This window comes from Glycine max, chromosome 20, assembly GCF_000004515.6.
Source record: "Glycine max cultivar Williams 82 chromosome 20, Glycine_max_v4.0, whole genome shotgun sequence".
NCBI classification, from domain to species: Eukaryota; Viridiplantae; Streptophyta; class Magnoliopsida; order Fabales; family Fabaceae; genus Glycine; species Glycine max.
In genome coordinates, this window is record NC_038256.2 from 3,466,030 (window position 1) to 3,493,143 (window position 27,114).

The following is a 27,114-nucleotide window of genomic DNA, read 5'->3' on the forward strand; positions in this document are numbered from 1 at the left end:
TATTTTAATTTTACAGACTTTGGTTTTAATTTACTAAATAAATCTGAAATTATTGGTTGTGGTCAATTGGTTGATGGTCTTTATTTGATTGAATTGAAAAGCGACGCTACTTCTATGCACGTTTCTATTGGGTTAAAACGATGTATTGCGAATGAAGAATCCTCTATGTTGTGGCACCGGAGATTAGGACATATCTCTATTGAGAGAATCAAGCGATTAGTAAATGAAGGAGTACTTAGTACTTTGGATTTCGCTGATTTTGAGACTTGTGTAGATTGCATTAAGGGTAAGCAAACTAACAAGTCTAAAAAGGGTGCAAAGAGGAGTTCTAATTTATTAGAAATCATACATACAGACATATGTTATCCAGACATGGATGCAAATAGTCTGAAATACTTCATAACCTTTATAGATGATTATTCACGATATATGTATCTCTACTTACTTCATTCTAAGAATGAAGCTTTAGATGCCTTTAAAGTTTTTAAGGATGAAGTTGAGAAACAATGTGGAAAACAAATTAAAATCGTGAGATCAGATAGAGGTGGGGAGTACTATGGTAGATACACAAAGGATGGACAAGCATCAGGTTCATTTGCGGAATTTCTTCAAGAACATGGGATTGTTGCCCAATACACTATGCCTGGTTCTCCGGATCAAAATGGTGTGGCAAAACGAAGAAATCGAACCTTATTAGACATGGTGAGAAGCATGAGGAGTAATGTAAAGCTTCCTCAATTTTTGTGGATTGATGCTCTTAAGACGGCTACGTATATATTAAACCGAGTTTCAACCAAGGCTATCTCAAAGACACATTTTGCGTTATTCAAGGGTTGGAAACCAAGTTTGTGACATATACGCGTTTGGGGATGCCCGTCTGAAGTAAGAATTTATAATCCACAAGAGAAGAAACTAGACCCTAAGACTATTACTAGGTATTTCATTGGATATGCTGAAAGGTCTAAAAGGTATAGGTTCTATTGTCCATCCCACAACACTAGGATTGTGGAATCAAGGAATGCAAAGTTTCTTGAAAATGACTTGATCAGTGAGAGTGATCAATTTCAGAACATTTCTTCTGAAAGGGATCACTATGAAGATGAACCTTCTGGGACAAGTAATAGGTTGGTAGTCATTCCCACCCCTCAAGTTAAAATGGGTGTTAGACAACCAATGATTGAAGTTCCACAAGCTGTTGAAAGTGATCATGTAGATCAAGTTGTTTGTGAGGAACAACATGATGATATTGAACAAACTGGTGAAGAACCAGTTGAACATGTTCCTCAACAAGATGACAAAACAACATTAAGAAGATCTACTAGAGTAAAAAAGACAGCAATTCCTAGTGATTATGTAGTGTACCTACAAGAATCAGACTACAACATTGGAGTCGAAAATGATCCTAAGACGTTTTCACAAGCCATGAGTTCTAAGGAATCAAATTTATGGTATAATGCTATGAGGGATGAGATGGATTCTATGGCATCTAACCAAGTTTGGGATCTTGTTGAGTTGCCTGTTGGTGTAAAAGCCATCAGATGTAGATGGGTCTTCAAAACAAAGAAAGACTCAGAAGACAACATTGAGAGACATAAGGCAAGACTTGTTGCTAAAGGATTCACTCAAAGATAAGGAATCGATTACAGAGAGACCTTTTCCCCTGTATCTAAGAAAGACTCTCTTTGAGTAATTTTGGCATTAGTAGCTCATTTTGATCTTGAGCTGCATCAAATGGATGTGAAAACGGCGTTCCTAAATGGTGATCTAGAAGAAGAGGTTTACATGAAACAACCTGAGGGATTCTTATCTAGTGTTGGTGAGCACTTAGTCTGCAAGCTTAATAAGTCCATCTATGGATTGAAACAAGCCTCCCGCCAGTGGTATTTAAAATTTCATAAGGTCATTTCTTCATTTAGCTTTGAAGAGAATGTCATGGATCACTGTATATACCAGAAGGTCAGTGAGAGTAAGATTTGTTTCCTTGTATTATACATAGATGATATTCTGCTTGCGACTAATGATAAGGGTATGCTATAGGAGGTGAAACAATTTCTCTCAAAGAACTTTGATATGAAGGATATGGGAGAAGCATCTTATGTCATAGGCATAAAGATCCATAGAGAAAGATCTCGAGGCATTTTAGGCTTGTCTCAAGAAACCTATATCAACAAAGTTTTAGAGAGATTTAATATGAAAGATTGTTCACCAAGTGTAGCTCCCATTGTGAAGGGTGACAAACTTGCTTTGAGTCAATGCCCCAAAAATGATTTTGAGCGGGGACACATGAAAAATATTCCATATGCTTTAGCAGTTGGAAGCCTTATGTATGCTCAGGTTTGCACTAGATCTGATATTGCGTTCGTTGTTGGAGTCTTGGGAAGATATCAAAGTAATCCAGGTATTGACCACTGGAAAGCTGCAAAGAAAGTGATGAGATATCTTCAAGGAACAAAGGATTACATGCTCATGTACAGACAAACTGATTGTCTGGAAGTGATTGGCTACTTCGACTCAGACTTTGCTGGTTGCGTTGATTCACGAAGATCAACATCTGGTTATATTTTTATGTTAGCCGGTGGAGCTGTATCTTGGAGAAGTCCCAAGCAAACCTTAACTGCTACTTCCACTATGGAGGCTGAGTTCGTTTCTTGTTTTGAGGCTACCTCGCATGGTGTATGGTTGAAGAGTTTCATGTTTGGCCTTAGAGTTGTGGACTCTATTTCTAGGTCATTAAAGTTGTATTGTGACAACTTTGCTGCGGTGTTTATGGCTAAAAACAACAAAAGTGGAAGTCGAAGTAAGCACATCGACATCAAGTACTTAGCCATAAGAGAACGTGTTAAAGAAAAGAAAGTGGTCATTGAACACGTCAACACTGAGTTGATGATTGTTGATCCTTTAACTAATGGCATGCCACCAAAGAATTTTAAGGATCATGTAATACGAATGGGACTTGGTTCCATGATGTAATTTCATTGTATGTACATTTGTTATTTTCAATGAAACTCTTATTCAGTTAGATATTTTCTCATATGGTTTTGTGCACATATTTATTTATTTCGAGAAAAATCATTCGATTTAGATATAGAATAAACATATGGTTTATTCATTAAGTTGAGAGCTAGTGTTGAGAGACTTGATATATTGTGGTACATGGAAGATACTACTCATCATTAGAGGACCTATCGCCATGACTCATATATTATGTTTCTTGTTATGGTTGATGTTGGGTTAAATGGACCAAGTGGGAGAATATTGAGCGCCCACGTTCACGTTCCATGTCTTTTTTATTTTATTTTATTATTTTGGAACATTTAGTTATTTCTGAATCTGATTCATTTTCAATCCACATTCAACCCATATCTTTGCAATATATTTGCAACCACCTTCAGTAACAAATCACGTACCCATCCTTTATCTCACGTACTGATAACTTCCTATCTCACGTTCTGATAACAAGTTGAGCTTTGTGATGGGGTGCTCTCAGTTTTGTATCACCAAACCCACTTCTCCATTCAGAAAAAATTACACCATCTATTCAGAGTGAGTAAGGGTTACGAAGAACAAAACTGCCTTCCAGGTTCGTGTGTGTACCGCTTCGCGTTCAATTTGCAATGACTGGAGGTACGCTCGTAATATTTTAATTTCCGCTGTTTGATCTGAATATACCATTTAAATTGATTTGCATGTTTAGATCAATATATGTATATTTTTACATAAATGAGCTTTATCCCATATAGATTGAGTTCTTCCGTATTTTTTTATTTTTTTTGAGAAAAAGCAAGGAGTGTAGGAAAAGCATAACTTGGCATTCATTGGACTAAGCTGAGGAAGGATATTAATCTTGCCCACAGATCACTAAATGAGCTCAGTGGATAGAATTGAAACCTTGTGCGGTTCATATATGGCACAAAAATATTATCAAGCCAAAAGCATAGGAAAGATAACAAGTAACATTTGTCCATAAAAAAAATAAAATTATCATGTGAATTTTCCCTTTGGAAGGATCAAGGCACAGAGAGAAGTTACACGCTAAAACTCTTCCATTAAATTCACTACAAAGTCAACAATACAATAATGGAAAACTTCCACAAATAAAACATGCACCAAAGGCATAGATGATAATACAGAAAATTACATTTCCCTACTATTTTTAATTTTCTTAAGACAGACTTGCCATGTTCAAATTTTGTGCAGGCATTGAGAGTTTTTACAAAAACTTTTACACAATTATATACAGATGAAAATCATGAAATAACAATACCAATGGAGGTCAACGCAATATAAGAACCAGAGGGCGCGTTTTAGGTTTCAAAAACTTCCAAGGTGTCAATGTCATAATCTATTTAAAACAACTTCAGAATTACATTTGAATCCTTAATCTCCTAAGGGTCATTGCTCCTCTCTGTTAGAAATTACAGTGGAATCCTTACTTTCACAGGGAAATCTTTTCACCTCTTAGTTAATTTCTACAAAATACAAACACCAGAAATTATTCCAGCATTTATGTAATAGATGACAAATATCTGGTACAATTTTCACTATATGCTCATGATACACTCAGAAACTGGATCCACATATAACAGTAATAGAATACCGAGAAAAAAAAAGAAAATTAAAGAACGGAACGGGGTTATTCCCCAATAATAAATTGAACCACAGAAAGAATAGCTCTGGTTCTTTGAGGGACCTGAATCCTCCTCAGAATGAATTTCCAATTTTTCTCAATATCTCTTCCTAAGCCTTCCTCCTTTTTGTACAAACATCTCTCGATCCTAACTACTTTGCTGACTTATGTAACTAACTCAAGCAGCTCTATTCCTTTATTTATTCTTTCATAGACCTTTTTAATAGGGGGTCACACCCTATCATACACCCTATATGTTAGTTAAAATAGTCAAACAATCCAATTTTATTTTACTCACTAGAACAAGATAACAGCGATATCAATCAGCTAGAGCTTAACAATTCATTCTAAATTTCAAATGCATTAGCACTTTCCAAAATGTTTAAAAAAGGAATTCTACAAGGCTAACATTCTGCATACAGTCCATTCATGCATGGATATGCAAACAGAAAATTAAGAGAAGAATATCAAATTATAAGCATTGGAAGATCATATTTTATGACAAGAAAATCACAAAGTCTTACTTTATCATATTTTATGACACCACTTGAATGAGACCCAGAATGAACAACATCTTGAAAAAATACACAGCACAATCACATCCAAGGAAAGTAACAGTTACCCAGTGCATGGAGACCCTTTACTTGTATCTGAACAATTAGAATTGCCTGAGTTCATAGACTCTCCTGCATGTAAAAAACTCAAGGCTTAAGTATGGAATTGATTGGGAAACCACCGAAGAAAGAACCCAGGAATTAATATATAGATTGGGAAAACAAAAAATCCATGCTTTCCAGTTTCAAGTGATCGTCATTCCCATGCCTCATGATGGAAATTTCAGATTTTACATACCCAATTGTCCCTTGGTCTAATTACCAGAAGTCATGCAAAGCATAACATATTACTAAGATTTGAGCATCAAACTTTTCCTTGAATATTATCATGCACTGTGGGAGAATTTTTTTTTTTATATAAATTTAATAGTTACAGCTTATAGGGATGTGGAATACTACAAAAGGAACCAAGTTGAAAACTGAGTTAAATTTGAAGGGAAAAGATGATCGTACCTATAATTAACTGAAAAACAAAATTATTTCAAGAAAAAAGTTAATGTAAAATAGTACAAAATAATGTAGTTAATCATGATTTATTAAATAAATAAACATTGAAGCAAAAATACAGAACAAGCTTACAATGTTGAAAAAATTGGGGAAAAAAAAGAATTAGTGAACAATTCATATTCAACAACAACATCAATTATCATAAAAAAAATTGATGTGGTTTTTTACATATTTTATGTTTTTTGTTATTTTTTTATGATACGACATCGATTTTGTAGAAAATTAATATTGTGTAATTTAGTTTACATTGTTTTTCAAAACCGATGTTAACGCAGAGACTTTTAACGTCAATAATTTCAATATCGATTAATAAACAATGTTGTAAGATCTTAATAACCAGTGTGAAAAGTATATTTTCTAGTAGTGGTCCATCTAGTTGAATAACAAGAGAAAAGACCTTGCTAATTGAAGGCAAGGATTCCATAAGCAAAATCTGAGTTCTAGCAGTTCCATAAGCTTCTCCAAGACATTTAAGAAAGCAAATTACATAATCTTATTCTCGGTGTTGTTTAATCACATTCTTATCTCAAGTACAATTTGGAGTAGCTCTTGGATCTTCCAGAGTTACGAAAACATATCATTAATATTTATTGATATTTGATGATATTTTCTAAATTTTATCAAAAAAAGTTAGTAATATTTTTGCTTAGTGTTAGACCAAAAAATGTTCTTAAAGATCAGGTAGTGAAAGTTCAACCCAAAAAATATACTTAGAAAATATGAGCATAATGCCACTAAAAATAACATTTTTTTAAACTATACTTGACACTTGTCATCAGTAATTTGATTATTGTCAAAATACTTATACTATTTGATTCATCAATAATATCTTTGACCCATTTATTAGAAAAATCTCATTTATTAATATGAGTATTTAATAATAATTAATGTTATACTCCATTTCTGACCGTTATTTATTTCATTAATAATATCATTTACTTGTCATATTAAAATTCTTGTAATTGATGAGTATCTCTCCAAGCAATTCTATATTTAAGGCTGAAAGAACAGGAAGCTCCACAACCACAGTGCACTTGATTTCAATTTCTATTCCCCAACTTCAATTCTATAGCCTTCTATATATCATCTATCGTATTCTAACAAAGATGCTGAACTTGAAGCACCTCTCTATAATTTGCAGCATTCTTGTTGTGGCTATCATTTCAATGTCAGCATGTCATTGCAGAGTTTTGCAACCAAATGATTTGAAACTCATTGAGGAAACTTGCAAGAGAACCCCAAAACCTAATCTTTGTCTTCAACTCCTAAAAGGTGACCCCCGTGCCCCTAGCGCTGATACTGCAGGCCTTGCATTGATTTTGGTCGATGTGATCAAAGCCAAAGCAAATGAAGCCGAGAAAACAATCAAGCAACTTCTTAAGCAGGGTGGGAATAAGAAAGCCTTAAGTGAATGTGCTGTCGATTACAAAGGGATTTTGATACTTGATATACCACAAGCCACTAGGGCTGTGAGGGGAGACCCCAAATTTGCAGATGATGCGGTAAGTGATTGTGCTGTTGAGGCTGATATTTGTGAGAATCGCTTCAATGGGAAATCACCACTCACCCATGTGAATAATGGTATGCGTGATGTGGCGAATGTGGCAAGGGCCATTATTAGGACTTTGCTCTAGGTACTCATTATTTCTTGTTTGACTAGAGAGAAAAAAAAAACGTGTCATTAACAAACTGTCCAAATATAAAAGGATAATGAGAGACATTATTGTATGAAAATGAAGTCTATTTGAATGAATGTTATTGGAAATTGTTTGTTCAGGCATTTTCTGTGTGAGTGTGATAATTAAGGTTGGACGAACCAACAGAATTTATACATCTATACTAGTTTGTTTAATTTGTTTTAAGATTTTTGTTTTCTTGTTTAAATTAAGTTTCTAAAATACCTAACACTTAAATTTTGTTTTCTTGTCCTATTTAAAAAAAAATACTAATATCGATCATATCATTTAAAGAATAATAGGGTAATTGTATAAAATTTTAAAAATTAACATCAATTTTTTATATTACAAAATTCTAGCATCATATTCTATAGCTGTTATTACAATGAATTTTTAATTTATTACCAATGGTCATCAAGGAATCCTATTGTAACTGATGACTTGGGCAACAAGCAACGGAGTGGCGGACCTATATGTAGATAGGGGGTGTATTTTGACTCCTTTAAATTTTTGGAATTTCAAAACAGAAATTTAAACAACTAAAAAATGAAATTTTAATTTCTTTCTAAAAGGTGAAAAATTACAATTTTCTTCTTGACAGAAGAACCTACCAAGACGTTCATATATTTCATTTATAACATTCACGCCAATGATACTCTTCTTCAAGAAACATCGTTTGAACTCATGAAGCGTCAATCAGGTGACGTGGGTCATGCCTTACACCGTTGATTGAATTTTGTGCACGCCTAATTTTATAATTTTAACCCCCTACTGTTTAGTTTTCAATGGTTCTCAAATTATATCTTGTGTTTGTAAAATTTTTAACCTCTAACCTTTTCTAAAATTCAATTTTTAGTCCTTAAACAAAAGTTTGTTGGGTTAAGATCCCTAAACTATTTTTTTAAGAAATTTAGCTTTTAGTTCCTAAGCAAAAAGTTAATTGATCAATGTCCGTCAACTTTTATTTGTAAGTTTTTAGTCACTAAAATTTAAAAAAATTCAATTTTTAGTTCCTAAAATCACAATAAAGAAATAAAAATTATGGGTTCAAGCTATTATTTAGGAAAAAAAACTGAATTTTCTAAAAGTATAGGATCTCAACCAGTCGTCAAACAAAAGTTTTGAGACCACAAATCTTAATGGAAAAAAATGAGGGATCTTCAGAAATCAAACATTTGGTTAGAGACTAAAAAATTGAATTTCAAAAAAGTTTAATTACTAAGAACTCAGTTAACCCTTTTATCTTTTATTGACTAATTTTTTCGACAATTGGTATCCTTTTCAGCTCATTGGATACTTTTATTCTCTATTCAATTAAATATTTTATTTCCTTTTCAGCTCACCAAACTTGATTTTATAGTATTAATGTTTTTATTTGAATATGTACGGCGATAATAATTATTGAGAGAGGCGCTTCAAGTTCAACAGAATCTCCGTTAGAATATGATCATAAAAGCCTCAAAAATTAAAGTCGGAAATTTAAATTAAAAATCAAGTGCGCTTATGTTTTCTTACTCTTTTAACCTTAAAATATAGAATTGCGTGTAGAATCTATCATCAGTTATAAAGTATAATGTGGAAAGTAAACGATATATATTAAGAAAATACAATAACGCTTTAGACAAAAAATAACTACAATATTGAGATACTCCTAGAAATGAATTTGTCTTTGAGCATTTAAAGATATTATTATTAATGAGTCAAATAGTATAGCATATTTTGACCAAGAATTAATTGCAATGTTAAGTGTAATGGGTAATTTTTTACCAAATTATGTTGATGCGAATGGAACTGTCCTTTAATCTCTTTTTAATTTTTTTTGTGTTGGATGTATTTTATAATAAAAATTTATATGTTACTATATTTTTTAGATATTTTTAAAATGAATTCTATAATTAAATGTCATTGATGCAGTTAAAACAAATATCATTATTGGAAATCGCATAAATAATTTTTTAAAATAATATATATTCATATAAATATGTAATTATTTAAAGTGACTTGTTTTTGAAATGGCTAAAAAGTATTATTTCATTTTTAGTTTAAAAAAACTATAATTGTGGGGTTCTCCGGGAATCTAAAAAGGGAGGGGATTGAACTTTTACTGCTTTATTTGTGAATTCAATCAAAACAACCCATTTCCATTAATCAATGTTTTCTGAAAAGATTATCACAACAAGATCATTTGAAAAACAAAACTATATGGCCCTTTAACACCAATTTCATTTCCAAGTATTAACAACAAATCTAAGAGCCAAAGAGAATGAGAATTATACATAAAATTTATAATGGTTCAATTCTTAAGGGACCTTGTTTTAAAATCTCTTAGAACTTTCACTTATAGAGAATTAGTTACAAATACTATGCAAATATAATTCCCTATATTTTACTCTGTCCTTAAATCCTATAAGAGAAAGAATGAGAGTTCAAATCCTATCAACTCACAAAAATCTTGGTAACCCTAACCAAGATAAAAAAAAATAAGAATGAATTTTTGAATAAAAACAAATACACCTTGAGTTCAAATCCTATCAACACTTCCACCTTGATGTGTAGGTCACTAATGAAAAAAACATAAAAGGATATTAATAACTACTAAATATAAGCTATTTTGATAATAAAAATATATTAAAAATATCTTTAAAAATATTTATTTAGTAGTTATTTTTGACTTAAATATTAAGATTTGATATTTTTCTTAATTATGGCATGAAGCTATGAAAATGAGGGATTAAAAGAGAAAAAGATCGAGAAAATATCAAAAAGGAAGATTTTTAGTATTAGGTTCAAGTCCACTACAAAGGGAGTTAAGCCAAAGAGGAGACACACAACCCACACACCGAGTCTATCCCTTAGGGAAACCCTCTTTCTTTTTTATTATCTATCACTTTCTTCCATCCACCTCAACCTCCTAAAGTGTAAAAGTCTCTCATGACATGAGAGGCTAAATCCTTAGATAGGGTCTGACAGGCCTAAAAGGCAAAGCGATGTATGATGTACTCACTATTTATTAATGCAATACCAAATGTTTTATTTCTTATTATCTTTTCTGTTTATCTTTTCATGCATTATTCATCTTTTATATTCTATTAGGAGATAGACGCTCGAGAGAAGGTAACTTCTAAATAAAATTTAAAGAAAATATGCATGCATTAGTTTTAGGGGTTAGACACTTGGAAGAGGGCAAATTCTAATAGAACAAAAAGAAAGGATTTCGTAAGAAATTCATTGTTAGAGATAGAATGATAATTTCATGCCCATGAATTTTTGCAAACATCTAGAATTCATACTTCATGCATTTTATTCATTGAATCTTTTCAAAGGAATTTGGAAGATAGATAAATAAAATAGGATAATAATCATCGTGAGTAATCAAAGACAAGTAAATGAATAGTTGTGGGTATGATAAATTCACCTATATTGATAAAGAAAATCATAAAATTATACATCCTATGCAGATACGACAGGCTAGGTCCCAACATCATCACATTCTTGAGAACTTATCTTTTATTCATCTTTTCTTTTTTTTTTCTTATCTTTGTTTATCTTTTATTTTTCTTTTCTTATCTTATTTTTTTTATCTTTATTATCTTTTACTTTAAATATTTTATCTTCTCTATCTTTTATCTCTTATCTTTCCTTTTAAATCTTTATCTTTCTGCATCTTTTATTTTAAATTTTTTATCTCTTGCTTGTAAATTGGATTTGCTTTAATTTAAGTCCAACAAAGTCCCCGTGGATTCGACACTCAGACTTTCAAGTACTTTACAACTTCTTACAAATTTGATACACTTGTCAACGAGTTAACAAATAATTATAATTTTGATTGGTAAAACAGATTAATCAATTGTCAAATATGGTAATCAAATAATTCTCCAAAATCCTATTTGTTCTACCTTTTCAAAAAATTTGTAATCCATTAACTCTTTCAGATAAAGAGTTTCTCATGCTTTTTGGAATAATTGATTAGCAATTGTGGTATTGATTATTCATCACACAAGGAGCACCTTAAGTTTCCAAAAGTAATCTAATGGATTACAGTACATGTTAATCAATTATCTCAAGCTATAAAGCCTCCTTCCTTCTAAAATTGTCTTCTAGAATTGATTACTGAAATTAATAATTGGTTAATTCATCAAAGCTTGCCAAATTTCAAGTAGAAGAGAGATATGTTGCTCATTCTAAAACTTTGTAATTGATTTCAAAACATTATAATCAATTACACTATATATGTTGAACTCATTGCTCTTAAGAAACTTAGAGATGAATCAATTTGTTTAACACCTTAGAATCATATTAATAATGTATAAAGGAAGACTTAACCTAGAACAATCATCATGCCAGTCTAAAATAATCAATACAAATGCCACATCTATTAAACTTGTTTGACATTGAAAAATTATTAAACCAAAACTAAGACCTAAAGACATATCTTCAAGGTTTTAAGCTTTGGTCTAACAATAATTCTTCAATCGAAAATATGTTACTACTTTTTTATATTATAAATGTTAAGCCAAAATCATTAATAAGACCATTAAAACTCATTATCCTTCTTCCCATAACTAATAATATTTGTGCATTCCAAACCTACTTTCTATTAAAATGTCAGACTAATTAATATTTTTTATCAAATAAAAAATAAAACAACTAATTTTTTTTATTACTTTGTGTTGGTTTTGGGTTTAGGACAAGGGGTTGGAATGTCTTTTCCCTATTTAGCTGGCAATTGTCACCTTTTGATTAAAAACAAACAGAGATATTACATTTAGTTCCTCTAATGTGAACGAAATACTACTTCTTAGTCTAGGGTAATAATTAAGGAAATAAAAAGATAAAAATTTTATTAAAAGTTATAGGGAGTACTTTTACTCATTCCAATAAAAATATTTTTTATTTTACTTTTTCAATATTCTTAATACATTAGTTAATATTTTCCTTAAGTCATCAGTATTACTATTTGAGAGGACATATATGCCATGGCATCAAAATGATATCAATGTGTCAAATTACTGTATAACACCAAATCTCAATCATTCATTTTAATTTGATCTAACGACTCTTAGTAATTCACTAAAAAAGCTCACGTGACCCCTTTCTCCCCATTACGCTCTCACAAATTTCTTATGTCCTTCCCATCGTCACATGGACCTCCCAGAATCGTAAAGCATGAACTATCACTGAGTAACTAACACCCTTTTCAGGGTTGGTCCTTGAAAAGAAGGAAATTGGGAGATGGGGAGAGGGGGGAGGGGGCTATTGAAAATATTTAGACACTCTTATCTTTAAAAGTTTAATCAAATTTTATAGTTAAAAGAAATCTCAGCCTACAAATCCATACATAGTAGGCGACTAGGCGTTAAACGTTGGGAACAATCTTGTGATTTCAAGAGGAAATAACGTTACTGTCACCATATTTTCAAGAATCTTCTCTTATTTGTCTAGTTGGAAGCACAGCAGAGAATGGTTAAAAGGACTGGGGACCAAAATATTCTTGTGATCTCCATTGATCAAACAGAAGTTAATATGGGGGAAATATTGGTCTCATATTATTATTGTTATATGCATGCATTCAAGTAAACGACTAAGCTTATGCTAGTATCGGCAAATGCATTTATTTGTGTGCGTATCCATCTCAGAAAGCAGTCACCTATTATAATATAATCCAGGTCTGCAACCCTTTCTGCCCTGGGACTATATATAGAGTAATTTTAGTAGTACGTACATGCTGGTGTGAAAATGACTTTCACAGCAGGCATATAGGTACTAGGTGGTATAAGAATTCTAACAGAACCTAGAAAAGCATTTAATTAATTCAAGTTTCCATATTGGGAAATTAAGTATAGAATCACCCATTCCAGTTTTATCTTTTCAAGATGTTCAACCATAATAATACTCAATGCAATAAAAAAATGAAATTTAATTGAAAAAGTAATGATACTATCAGCATCCCCTACATGTCAGAATATATATCCAATAGCAGCACTAGGTGACTCAATGAACCTGTAAACAAACACCACTTATTGAACTGAAAGAACAAATCAGAATCGAAGGGTAGTGGACTCAATAGTGCTTAAATCAAAGCCTGGGTCAACTTCTCCTTTTACGATTGGTCAGTTTTTCCTTTGATGAGTTGCTATTGTTTTGACTGATTTTCTTTATTTTGTGTTCATCATGGGACCTTTTTGGTCTTTGTATTTTTTTTGGGCTGCTTCCCTTTTTACAGCTTGTGATTTGGAACTAGTCCGCTACTAATATTATATATTCTTATTTGCTGACGGAAAAAAGCATTTGTTCCTATGCTGCTAATATACTACAAAGCTTCAATTTCCTGTTTTGACTTGTGAGTTTTCTTGGTAATTAACTTTGGAGCTGTGATGTACTGATTTGGGTGTCCTTTTTTCAGATGGCTCTCCCAAACACCAGGATGCCTGTGGTGTTTTTCTCCATGGTGTTGCTGATGATCAACAATTGCATTGAAGCGGTTTTGGTGAGAGGAGATTATCACGGAACTGGATTCCATTTCCAGCCCCTTAAAAACTGGATGAACGGTTAGAATGAAGACTTTATTTCTGGACCTGCATTTTCGTTTTTGCATATCTTGCCATATTCTGTAGTTAGTTTTAATCATTGACTGCATTATAAAAAACTAGAAAGCAACTGTGTCTCTTTGAAAAGGAGATGAATTAATGAATAGATTGTGATCTTGTTTCAATTCTTTTGTGGACATATTGCAGTAGAATTAATGACCCTAAATTGGGATTTGTTTCCCTTGGGGCATATGATTTCAAACGGCATTTTAGTAAATGACGATCATATTCAGATAAGTTTATTTAAATAAATTGTTTTGGCCCCTCTCTTTCCGTGTCTGTAATGTAGGACAGTGGATCTAGCTCTTCATACAAAAAAATGCCATTCTTGTTTTAGGCTATTTGGATAATTGATAGAAAGAGAAGGGAAAGGGATGAAATGTAATAGTTATTAATGTTTTTTGTTTGGAGTAAGAAACCAAGATTGAAATTAAAAGTGCAACATAATGTAATAGTTTATTATGATTTTCTCCCTTGTACTCATGCACATCATTGCAGTAGGTTTAATCCTTAAAGATGGAACTTTTCTTTCATTTGCATCAAATAAGTAGACTACTTCTGCATTTTGATAACATTGTGTAAAAATTTTGACAGTAAAATTTAATAATTTCCTTTTTTTTTTATAAGAAATGAGTAATTTTAACCATTCATATAACATTAAAATGTGTACCAAAAAATAATACATTAAAATACATGCTTCTTTTACTTATTTTGACTGTCTCATGCTATCCTATATAAACATATTTTGTAGAAATTTTATAATTTTTGTTTTCATTACCAATCAAGCTAATAACTTTCTCTCCTTTGCATGTAAGACTGTTGGAAAATAAAACAAAAAATGAAAAAAAAAAAAATTAATATGAAGAAGATGCACAGTCTTGAATTAAATAACGAAATAGCAGTAGCAAATTAAATTTAATTGACAACGCACGAATAATTCATTATAACATACAATAAGCATAAGAAAGAAAAATTAAGGGAAGAAAGATATAGCCTGGGTTGAAGCGCGTAAACGCTATCCTTAGAGAGAAAACGCCCCCACTGCACGGGTAAGAAATTCTGATTGCGCTCCTCTCCCAAGATACGACAACCCGTTGGTTCCGATCGTGTGCAGCGAAAGGATCCCCGAACCTTATGAACACCAATGCTCTTGCTCTCACAAAAATTAAGTTTTGTATAGAAAAAGAAAGAGATAAATTGTTGGCAGAAAGAAACCAGAGCTCTCAGTCTATATCTCTAGAAAAGAGGAAAGAGATATATATATATAGGCATTTTGCAACAACAAAATATGACCGTTAGAAATATGACCGTTGGAAAACCAATTTACAGTTGTCAAAACAAATCTAACAAACTAGTTTGACTCATTAAAACAAAATCTTAAAAAATCTAAAATAAATATTTTATTTTATAAAATAGAATTAATATATATTTATAAATTTTAAATTAAAACACAAATATTTATCAACAATACTTTCATGGTACCTATATCTCTGTAACGATGCGTCAATCACATGCAGATCCAAATGGTAACCAAGAACTTTATAATTCTATTATATTTTACTTTTATTTTTTCAATGACAACCATCCATACATTTGTGTACACCATCTTACACTTTTAATTGTCAACAATGCAGGGCCAATGTACTACAATGGAGTATACCATCTGTTCTACCAGTACAATCCCAATGGCACAGTGTGGGGTAACATAGTGTGGGCGCACTCAGTGTCCAAGGATCTGATAAACTGGAATGGCATTGAACATGCTATTTATCCATCAAAGACCTTTGACAAATTTGGCTGCTGGTCAGGGTCTGCTACCATAATCCCTGGTAAGGGGACCGTGATCCTCTACACTGGAGTTATAGACGAAAATAACACTCAAGTGCAATGCTATGCCGAACCAGAAGACCCAAATGACCCACTTCTTCGGAGATGGGTGAAACCAGACAAGCTCAACCCAGCTGTGGTAGATAAAGATGTTAACCACACTGAATTTCGTGACCCCACAACAGCTTGGTGGGGCAAGGACGGTCACTGGAGGATGCTGGTGGGCAGTGTAAGGAAGCGCAGAGGAATAGCTTATCTATACAGGAGCAAGGACTTCAAGACATGGGTTAGTGGATGGTTGGGGTGGACTTAGGTATGATTATGGCAACTTCTATGCTTCCAAATCATTTTTTGACCCCAGCAAGAACAGGAGGATCTTATGGGGTTGGGCAAACGAGTGTGATAAACCGATAGACAATTTTCGGAAAGGATGGGCAGGAATTCAGGTACTGAATTTATATGTATGCATTTCCTTCAACACAAGGTTAAAATAAAATAGAGTTTTGTTCTCTTATTTATATTTCATATGGTTTTATCTTTTGCTTATAAGTCCTATGTAATAGGAGTTTGATAGGTTGACTATAGTTGCATTCCTTATTTTCATGCTGGTCTTGATAAAATTTGATATTCCACGAGTGGTGGTAGTAGTTACTGGTGTAGGGCTATTTAAAAAGCCAGTTATCTTCTTCATTCGATAAGAAATTCACTCTCCCGATTACAGAGTTTTTATCAGTTTCAATAGATGCAGCTACAGGCCAGGGCACAGTAATTTCTCTTAAATTGTTCAATCTAATCAGGAGACAATATATTTTGACATTGTTAAATACTCTTTGACCTAAAATTATTCAGTTTAAATGTAAAATAAAAACCTAAAATTATTGAGTTTAAATGTAAAATAAAAAAATTTCTTAGTAAGAAATTAAATTTTGGCTCCATCTTGCTTTTGTCTTTCTTTTTCTTTCTACCCCTTTTATTCTCTTCACTGCCCAATCTTACATATCTTACATATGTTTTCAATATTTTTTTTCTTGGATTGAGAGAGATAATTCTAGATTTATTCAATCTTTGCTCGATTTTGAATCTCTGACTCCCTTTCATGTTTTTTCTTTGGCATTCAGATATAAGTGTTTTATTTTTGTATCCTTATACAAATTAAAGGAATTGTAATATGCGTGTATGTGTCTGGTAAAATAATTAGGCGATTCCACGAACTGTGTGGCTCGATTTTACTTGGAGACAATTGGTGCAATGGCCTGTTGAAGAGTTAAACAGTCTCAGAGGCAAAGAAGTTAACATAGACAATCAAAGGCTTGAGAAGGGAGATTATAGTGAAGTAAAAGGAATCACTGCTGCCCAGGTCTAATTCTTAATTATGCATTAATGAATGTATGCTCATACAAATAAATACATATAATGATATAAAACTAATGATATTATATAACTGCAGGCAGATGTTGAAGTTACGTTCTCCTTTTCAAGCTTGGACAAGGCAGAGGCATATGATCCTAAGTGGGTAAAGGCGCAGGATCCATGTGCCCAAAAGGGTTCAAAACTACAGGGTGGGGTTGGACCGTTTGGACTTCTGACTTTGGCTTCTCAAAATCTCGAAGAGTTCACTCCTGTGTTTTTCAGAGTTTTCAAAAGTCCAAATAAGCATATTGTTCTCTTATGCTCTGATGCGAGAAGGTTAGTCTATTCCAAATTGGGATGAGAACTTCTAGTTTTCTTTCTATCATCATGATAGGATGGGTTTTAGACCAAAAGAGATCAAATTAAGTGGTTGGAGAATTGCATTGGATGGGGTTAGGTTATTTTAGTTATATGATATTTTGTTTTTTTGTATTTCCTTCAAATTGGTTATTTTTGTTTTTGGTATTTCTAAATAGTTCATCTTTGAAGAGTGATCTGTACAAACCGCAATTTGCTGGGTTTGTAGATGTGGATTTGGCCGCGGATAAGAAGATTTCTCTTAGGAGTTTGGTATGTGCAAATTCAATTCCATTTGGTACTTATATATAGCATTTATGCACTACAAAATACTAATGTATAAGTATTTAATATTCTTTGTGTTTTCAAATGAATGGAAGATTGATCACTCAGTTGTGGAGAGTTTTGGAGCAGGAGGGAAGACAAACATTTTGTCCCGAGTCTATCCCGAGCTAGCAGTGATGAACCAAGCGCACTTGTTTGTGTTCAACAATGGTACTGAACCAATCGTAGTGCAAAACCTCAAAGCTTGGAGCATGATATCTGCTGATATAAAATGATCAGCCTGAAGCAATTGAAGTCCAAGTTAGTTAGGTGGTTACTGGTACATATGCCAGGGTGGGTGGAACTCAGACATATCAGTAGTTAGTTTTTAATTCCTCTTGGTTAGTTACGCATGTAAACAGTGAGATACTTTTCTTTATAAATACCTTTATGCAATGAGAATCGTTTTCTTCATTCAATCTTCTCCGCTGTTCATATCTCTCAGTTTGAAATACTTAAAATTTGACATAATGTGATTTATCTTCTCCGCTGTTATGAAATATTGACACCGACACGGACATATAAACACTTGTAATGTCCAAAATGTAGGATACAGACACACGATATATATATATATATATATATATATATATATATATATATATATATATATATATATATATAATTACATAAAATTAAATGAGTTATATTCATAAAAGATCTAAATTGAAAATCAAAATTTATATATTTATCATCATCTAAAAAGAACTTTTTCTATGATAATGAGTCACGAATGGGATAGGATGTTAATTAAAATTTAAACATTATATTTTATAAAAAAAATGTTAAATAAATAATAAAATTATATTTAATCTCTTGTAAATATTAAATACAATTAATATTTACTATAAAAATTTAGTAAATTAATAATAAATAGTTATAAGAAAATGTAGAATTATTGAGAAATAAATACAGATTTACCTTAACCATTTAGTTGAAGGACCACGCAACATCATCGCCATGTGGACTCGTATAGTTGGTTACACTCAAGAACCAATGCCACCATGACTCATGAGGTTGCGGAAATTAAAAAAATTAAAAAAAGAGTGTAAATAAAAACGTTTCTCAAAAGGAAGAAAAAAAAAAATTTCCTCACCTTATTAATATATCATTTCCTCTGTGTGTCTCTCTCTAGAGGAAAATAAAAAGGGCAAACAAAAACTCTTAATTTCCCCCTTTTCATCTGAATATCATCGTCCTTTAATCCAAATCGCTTCATCATTTTACTCTCTAAATCAGAAGCTACAACCCGCCACCACCGCCACGCTTGGCGTAACTCTCTGCCGTCGCTGCTCCTTCATTCGAATCTCGCTCTAATGCGATTCCTCAAACATCAACCGATTCTTCTGTCCTTTTTCTTTCCTACCTTCTTTTCTTTTGATATTCGCAGCCCGCAATTCTATATACGGTGAGTCCTTATCGGAGGAGGAGCGTGCATGATCATTAACCTGCGCATCGTCGCGCGTGTCCCCTTGCTGGGCCGCGTCCAATCGCGCACTTCCTGCGTCCAACCATGTCTGGTGACAGCGGAGGCAACGGACACCGCGTCGCACCGGAGTCGTACCCGTTTGCATGTCCGGTGCGCCTCCGACGTGGGACACAACTCTTCAGCGGTGTGTCCGTGCTTCATAGGTCACATGTAATTTTATTTAGGTTCTCTGTCCATTTGTCTGGATATAGTTTATTTGACAAGTCCATTCACAAATGGGGAGGGATCCATGCACTTTGTAAAAAACACAATATTGTAGGTCAACTGTTAGAATAAAAAGGAGAAAATAGCAAAACTACTTGTTTATTAAATTACTGAACGTTGGCTTATATAGCCTTACAAGATAAGAATGAAATGGTGCAGCCCACGTCTGAAAACGTGGTAACAGTTACAAGTAAATCAAATCCTATCCTACTTAATGGGTCCTAACAAATAGGAACTTATTAACTGAACACAACTAAGTCAAATAATAAATCCTAATAATTCCTAACAATTCCTCCCCTAAACTGATTGCTGTATGCATTCAGTTTAAATTTGGAACCTCACGAACTCCAAGCTGGACTCTTAATTTCAGGAACACATCAAGTTTCAATGGTTTGGTCATAATATCAGCTACTTGATTGCTTGTGCCACAATGAATGAGCCTCACCACTTCCTTTTTTGTTAGATCCCTCAAGAAATGAAACCTTACATCTATATGTTTGCATCTTCCATGCATGACTGGATTTTTGGACAATTTAATTGTTGAGCTGTTGTCACACATAATAACAGAGCACTTGCTTTGTGAGAGACCAATCTTCTCCAACACCTTTCTCATCCACACACATTGACAAGCACAAACAGCAGCTGCCACATACTCTGCCTCAGTGGTGGACAATGTTACTACCGGTTGCTTCTTTGATGCCCATGAGACTGCTCCACCACTCAGTAAAAATACATATCCGGATGTGCTCCTTCTATCATCAATATCTCCAGCATAATCACTATCAGTGTAAGCCACCAAGTCTTTAACATCTCCTCTCTTATAAAACACACCTAACTCCACAGTTCCCTTTAAATAACGAAGAACCCTCTTTGCTGCCTGCATATGCAATTCAGTGGGGCTGGCCATATACCTACTCAAGAGACATACCACATACATTAAATCAGGCCTTGTTACAGTAGTGTACATGAGACTCCCAATTAATTGCTTGTAGGCAGTAGCATCAATCCTAGCACCTTCTCCTTTCTTTGACAACTTAAAACCAGGCATTATAGGATTCTTTACTGAATTGCAATTCTGCAGCCCAAACTTCTCAAGTAATTCACAAGCATATTTGTTCTGACTTAAGTAGATGCCTTCTGAATTTTGCTGAATTTCTACACCAAGGAAATATTTCATCTTCCCTAAATCTGTCATATCAAACTCAATCTTCATGGACTTCTTAAAGCTTTCAAACATGCATGCATCATTCCCAGTGAAAATTAAGTCATCAACATACAAACTCACAATTAAAATTCTTTTACCTCCTCCTGTTTTGACAAAGAGAGTGTGCTCATGATCGCATCGTTCAAATCTCTCCTTCACAAAATAGGCTGCAATTTTGCTATACCAAGCACGTGGTGCTTGCTTTAACCCATATAAAGCTTTCTTAAGCTTGTAGACCTTCTCTTCTTCACCCTTTCGAACATAACCCAGTGGTTGTTCCACATACACGTCCTCTGTCAATTCTCCGTGAAGAAATGCGCTTTTGACATCTAGTTGATACACATTCCATCCCTTTTGTGCTGCTAGAGCTAAAACCATCCGGATTGTGTCCCACCTTGCTACTGGGGCAAACACTTCGTTGTAGTCAATCCCTTGTTGCTGAGCATAGCCTTTAGCTACTAGTCGGGCTTTGAGCCTATCAACTTCACCATTCTCATTTAACTTGGTTCTAAAAACCCATTTCACTCCAATCTTCTTAGCACCTTTGGGCAAAGCTGTAAGCTGCCAGGTTTCATTCTTTTTGATTGCTTCAATCTCCAAATCCATTGCCTTTCTCCATTTCTCATCTCTTTCAGCTTCTTCAAATGAGCTTGGATCTTCATGAGAGGTAAACATTGCAAAATAATCTTCATCATCAGAGATAAACATTGCAAAATAATCTTCATCTTCAGATAATCCTTCACCAGTTTCATAATCCTGCAAGTAGTTGGGTGCTCTTCGACTCCTTCCTTCAGCTGTAGCATGTACAGATGCATCTTCATTAGATGAATCACTTGATGTAGAGGTTGTTGCTTCTGCATCTTGGTCTGTAACTCCTGCTGTTTCAGTACCTTCCACAACAGCTTCTTCTTCATTTTCAGAGGAGGCATCCTCACTATCATTACTACCTTCCCAAATCAACACATCATGCTTCACTTCTTCTGCAATCCTTCCCCAATTCCAGCCCTTATCCTCTTCAAAACTCACATCTCTGCTGACTATAATTTTTCTTGCAACTGGATCGAACAATCTATAAGCTTTAGATTCATCACTTACCCCAAGCAATACACACTGCAGGCTCTTGTCATCCAGCTTTGTTCTTTTCTGATCAGGTACATGGACATGAGTTAGGCACCCAAATACTTTAAAGTAATCTACTTTAGGTTTGATTCCACTCCACATCTCTTCTGGAGTTTTATCTTTCACTGTCAATGTAGGACTCCTGTTGAGAACATGAACTGTCCATTTTGCAGCTTCTGGCCAAAAAACCTTTGGTACTTGTTTGTCACAAAGCATGCACCGGACCATATTCATAATGGTTCGATTTTTACACTCCGCTACGCCGTTTTGTTGTGGAGTGTAAGATGTTGTGAGTTGCCTGCTTATGCCATTAATTTTACAAAATTCATTAAACTCATTTGAGGTGAATTCACCCCCCCCTATCTGTGCGTAAACAACATATAAAGGCACCTGACTCCTTCTCAACTAAGCTTTTATAATATTTGAAAGTTGTAAATGCTTCAGATTTTTCAACTAGAAAGTATATCCACACCTTTCTACTGAAGTCATCAATAAATGTTATAAAGTACCTTTTGTTGCTATTGGAGTTGGGAGTAATGGGTCCACAAATGTCAGCATGTACAAGCTGTAATTTATGGGAAGCTCTCCATTGACTCTTCTTTGGAATGACATCTCTATGTTGCTTTCCTACAAAGCATCTAGGGCAACTTTTACTTGAATCTTTGAAAAATGGAAGACCTTTCACCATCTGTTTGTGTTGCAAAGTCCTCAAACCTTTGTAACTCAAGTGTCCAAATCTACGGTGCCACAATTGTGAACTATCTTCAGTAGCTAGTTGTAGAAATGTTGAAGTCTCTTCAAGCACTACACTAGCCAGCAGCACAAACATCCGATTTGCTGTCATTTCTGTTTGCATTATCAATCCTCTTCTAGGGTGGTACAACTTGCATTTCCCATCTTGTATAAGTAAAGCTAGTCCTCTTTCTTGAAGTTGGCCTACACTCAGTAAATTATTTTTCAAATCTGGGACATAGTAAACATCAGTGACTACATGAATTGCACCATTGATCTGAAGTCTGATGTTCCCTTTGCCCAGTACTTCCATTTTTGAATCGTTGCCAAGCTTTACCGAGTGTCTGAAAGCCTCATCAATGGTAGAGAACCACTCCCTATTTCCACACATGTGATTGCTACAACCGGAGTCGAGAAACCAAGTCTCTTCTTGTTGCAAGTTGTCAGCTTCGACAAGAGACATGAGCAGCATCTCTTCTTCTTCATAAATCTCAGCATAGTTTGCACTCTCCTTCCATCTTGGGCATTCGTATTGGAAGTATCCTAGTTTGTGGCACTTAAAGCACTCCACTGTGGCTTTGTTTGGAGACTGCCTTCCTCTGCCTCTGCCTCGACCCCGACCAAAGCCTCTACCTCCATTCTGTTCTTCATGTGAGACCTTCAATGCTTGCTCATCCCTTGTGTCACCACCATGAGAATTCATTCTTTGTTCATGAACCAAAAGGCTGCTTTGAAGCTCATCTACTGTCAGTGAATCCAAGTTGTTGGACTCCTCTACTGAGCACACAACATAGTCAAATCTTGAGGTCATAGATCTCAAGATCTTTTCTACAATCATAACTTGAGTTATGTTCTCACCATAAATCTTCATCTTGTTCACAATTGTAAGTGTCCGAGCAAAGTACTCTTCCACTTTTTCTCCTCCTTTCATTTGAAGGACTTCAAATTCCTTCCTCAATGCTTGTAGTTGTGCTCTCTTCACTCTGCTGGTCCCCTGATATTTCTGTTTCATTGAGTCCCAAATGCTCTTTGAACTTCCTTGTCAAGAATAGTCTCCATGATGTTTCTATCTATGGCCTGGAAGAGATAGTTTTTCGCCTTCAGGTCTTTCAGTTTGTGATCTTCAATTGACTTCCTCTGGGCCTCTGTTGATTGAATCCCCTCAGCTACTGTAGGAATGCCTGTTTCCACCAAATGCCAATACTCTTTTGACCGAAGAAAATTCTCCATGAGCATAGCCCAATGGTCATAATGACCATCAAACTTGGGTATTGTTGGCTGCACAAAGTTGCTACTTTCAGCCGACATTTCTCAGTTTCTCACCGTCTGTTTTCTCTCTTTAGGAAGCTGCAGTTCCTATTCTTACTTTATCAGGCCCCTTAATAGAGTTGTGATACCAATTTGTTAGAATAAAAAGGAGAAAATAGCAAAACTACTTGTTTATTAAATTACTGAACGTTGGCTTATATAGCCTTACAAGATAAGAATGAAATGGTGCAGCCCACGTCTGAAAACGTGGTAACAGTTACAAGTAAATCAAATCCTATCCTACTTAATGGGTCCTAACAAATAGGAACTTATTAACTGAACACAACTAAGTCAAATAATAAATCCTAATAATTCCTAACATCAACCAATCAGAATCACCAAATACTTTCAATTGATGAATGTGTAGATTGTTTACATGCTAATTGGTCATTTGAGAAGTTGTGATGAGTGGATGACTCACCAACAAATGAACTGACTTGATTAACAGTGTGAGGCTGGATTTTGTTGCGCTGCAGAATAGTTAGCAGCTCTTGAATTTGCTCAGGAGTGAATTGAGGAAACAAAGTCTTCTGAGTGGGAAACCATGTTTGTAGCAACATGGGTTGTTAGATTTTAGCTTAAAACCTATTAGCACCAAGTAAAGTTATCCAACAAATATATAAGTTGCACCGCGAGAATTGAAGCAGACGATATGAGATTTTCTGACATTATTTCCCATTCTATCACAAAAGATTGCTTCACTCCGTGATTTCCTCTTCCTTCACTACTAGAAATCGCAGTTTTTACATCGGTCGAAAATGACATTTTACATCATTTTTGGACCATTTTTGAATATGATATCGTTGAAAATTAAAAGTTTCGACATCGTTCCTCAATCGAACGTTGTAGAAATATAATGTTTTCTACATCGGTGCTATCCTTACCACCAATGTAGAAATTATATCTTCAAAGTCGGTGTTGTATTCGTCAACGATGTAAAAAATGTTTTAACATCAGTGGTGACGTAAGCACCAATGTTAAATGTTGAATAACCTGTGTATTTTAACATCCGTGGTGACATAAGCACCAATGTTAAATGTTGAATAACCTGTGTATTTTAACATCGGTGGTGACGTAAGCACCGATGTTAAATGTTAAATAACCTGCAAACAATTAAAATTTAGGTTAATTAATAATCAAAATTTATATTATCAATATTTCTAATAATCAATAAATATTATTATATAATATTAAAATCAGTATTTATAATTACAAGCAGTTAGCAACTCAGCATTATCATTATCATTCAGCACTGGAGGAAAAGAAAAATTCTATTTTTATTTATAATGTCATAAATTGTTTGAACTATCAGGACTAAAAGTTTTGCATAGCTATCTATGCTAAATATTATTATCGACCAAGCCAATTAGAGAATTAACATGAAAAAAACATGTTGGACCTGGCCCAACTGATGGCTGGTAGACATAATTCTCCTAGTAGCAAACTACTAAGGCCTTTAAGTTGTATCAAGATTACTAACAGACTAACATAATCAGAAGTGACACTTGGAATGAGTCCGGACAACCATTTGCAAACTACAAACCAAAAGCCTGATTTGAACCAAAATTGAATCTAATGAACCTACTTATAGGTTTAGAGATGGACAAATTAAACCTCTTCATCTCCATGTTGTGGTTTTAATCCTTAGAAATTTACAGTGTGAATGAATAGGTAAAGTAAATTAATATTAAACTTGTAGCTAAGTTATAAAATCAAGTATATAATATATACTTATATATTAGATAGATAAAGTAAATTAATATTAAACCTGTAGTTTAGCGTTTTCCCATCCATGAACTTGGCTATCTTTGTTGTGACATGAATATTGGTACTTGTCATCCACCTACACATAATTAAATTCCACCAAACCATTATCCCCAAAATAATAACATACAATAATAATAATTCCTCTATCTCTCGTTATCTTTCTTAAAGTAATATATACTTTTAGTAAATAAAATTTGACAGCACTTTTAATAAAATTAAAAAGACAATATAAAAGGAAATAAATTAAAAAGACAAGTGGCAATGACCTTTACAAACACTAATTATAAATCCGGACTCCTAAGGATGAAAAAGAAGGAGAAAACTGCATAGAATTGTTATATTGCAAACAACCAACACAGTGAATGAGGAATAGGATGTAATTAATCTTAGAAATCAAACCATGTTTCAAATCAATGTAATTAATCTTTTTGTTGATATTAATATATCAAAGCACTTTTAAGGGGAAAGCTAATAAGCCTTTGAAAGTATATGTCAGGAGAAATAAGAAATAGGAGAATATTTAGATTTAGCAACTATAGTTGCTTAAATACAAGCATCGAGAAAACTGAAAAGAGACACGGCATCAAATCATGTTGAATAACAGAATGCGCTCATCACTACACTGCCATAAGTTCAACATAACAATTGAAAGGAACAATACCTTTCCCTCTTTACTGAAATACTTGTGAAGATCACCGTCAGTTATCCTTGTGAACAAGCCTGTAACATACAAATTAATAAGCTATTAACTACAATGTAAAAGGTGGTTAACACCTTCCATTTACACCCTTCTTTTTTTTGGTAACATCACAACATAAGCTATTAACCCTGCACTAATTAAATTATCCAAATAAAGTACCTAGACAAAAACAGGCAGTTACTCTTTCTCTATTTTTTATAACAGGATGAAACAAATTTCCTTAACCAAAGTGAACCCTGTAGGGGTGTTGGTTACGTGAATCTAATAAAAAGTGATTTTTTTCCATAAGGGACAATTGAAAGCAAAGTTTATTGAATATTCCCTTGTAGAATTAGGCTCTGAATTAGTAACATATATATCAAGGGGGAATGTATAGGCAATGTTCACCAAAGTGAAGATTAGTTTTTGCCATGTCTTTACTAATACAGTATAAACAGTAAAAAAATCCAGCAAGGCAGCAACTAAAGAATTAATTACTATATATGAACAAAACCAAAGAGATCGAGAGAGAGAGAAAAAAAAATCTGTATCAACAAAAGAATTCTACATTCTACTATTTCTTTGTCCTCCTTACACTGTCCTTCGGACAAAAAAGAAAAATTACAAACTTGTAATTTTTGTAAAAAAAAGTTACACAGTTGTTATAAGTAGCATCCATATTTGAGAAGAGCTGCCTGCTTATTAGTCAATAGCAAATCAGTTTAGTCACATACGAATAAGAG

The 27,114-nt window shown here is 33.7% G+C and overlaps 2 protein-coding genes across 2 annotated transcripts; both read left to right on the forward strand.

The window, feature by feature from the left end:
- The first annotated feature begins 6,806 nt into the window (after window positions 1-6,806).
- LOC100813094 (cell wall / vacuolar inhibitor of fructosidase 1) lies at window positions 6,807-7,441 on the forward strand. The gene has a single exon (XM_003556691.3). It carries the CDS (start codon window positions 6,855-6,857, stop codon window positions 7,380-7,382), a length of 528 nt encoding a protein of 175 aa, XP_003556739.1. The 5' UTR covers window positions 6,807-6,854; the 3' UTR covers window positions 7,383-7,441.
- Window positions 7,442-13,938: 6,497 nt separating this feature from the next.
- On the forward strand, window positions 13,939-18,165 carry LOC100786513 (beta-fructofuranosidase, insoluble isoenzyme 3). Its single transcript, XM_041013629.1, has 8 exons — window positions 13,939-13,972; window positions 15,529-15,537; window positions 15,646-16,112; window positions 16,144-16,284; window positions 17,037-17,195; window positions 17,286-17,524; window positions 17,725-17,818; window positions 17,926-18,165. Exons 1-8 carry the CDS (start codon window positions 13,966-13,968, stop codon window positions 18,103-18,105), a joined length of 1,296 nt encoding a protein of 431 aa, XP_040869563.1. The 5' UTR covers window positions 13,939-13,965; the 3' UTR covers window positions 18,106-18,165.
- The last annotated feature ends 8,949 nt before the right edge of the window (window positions 18,166-27,114 follow it).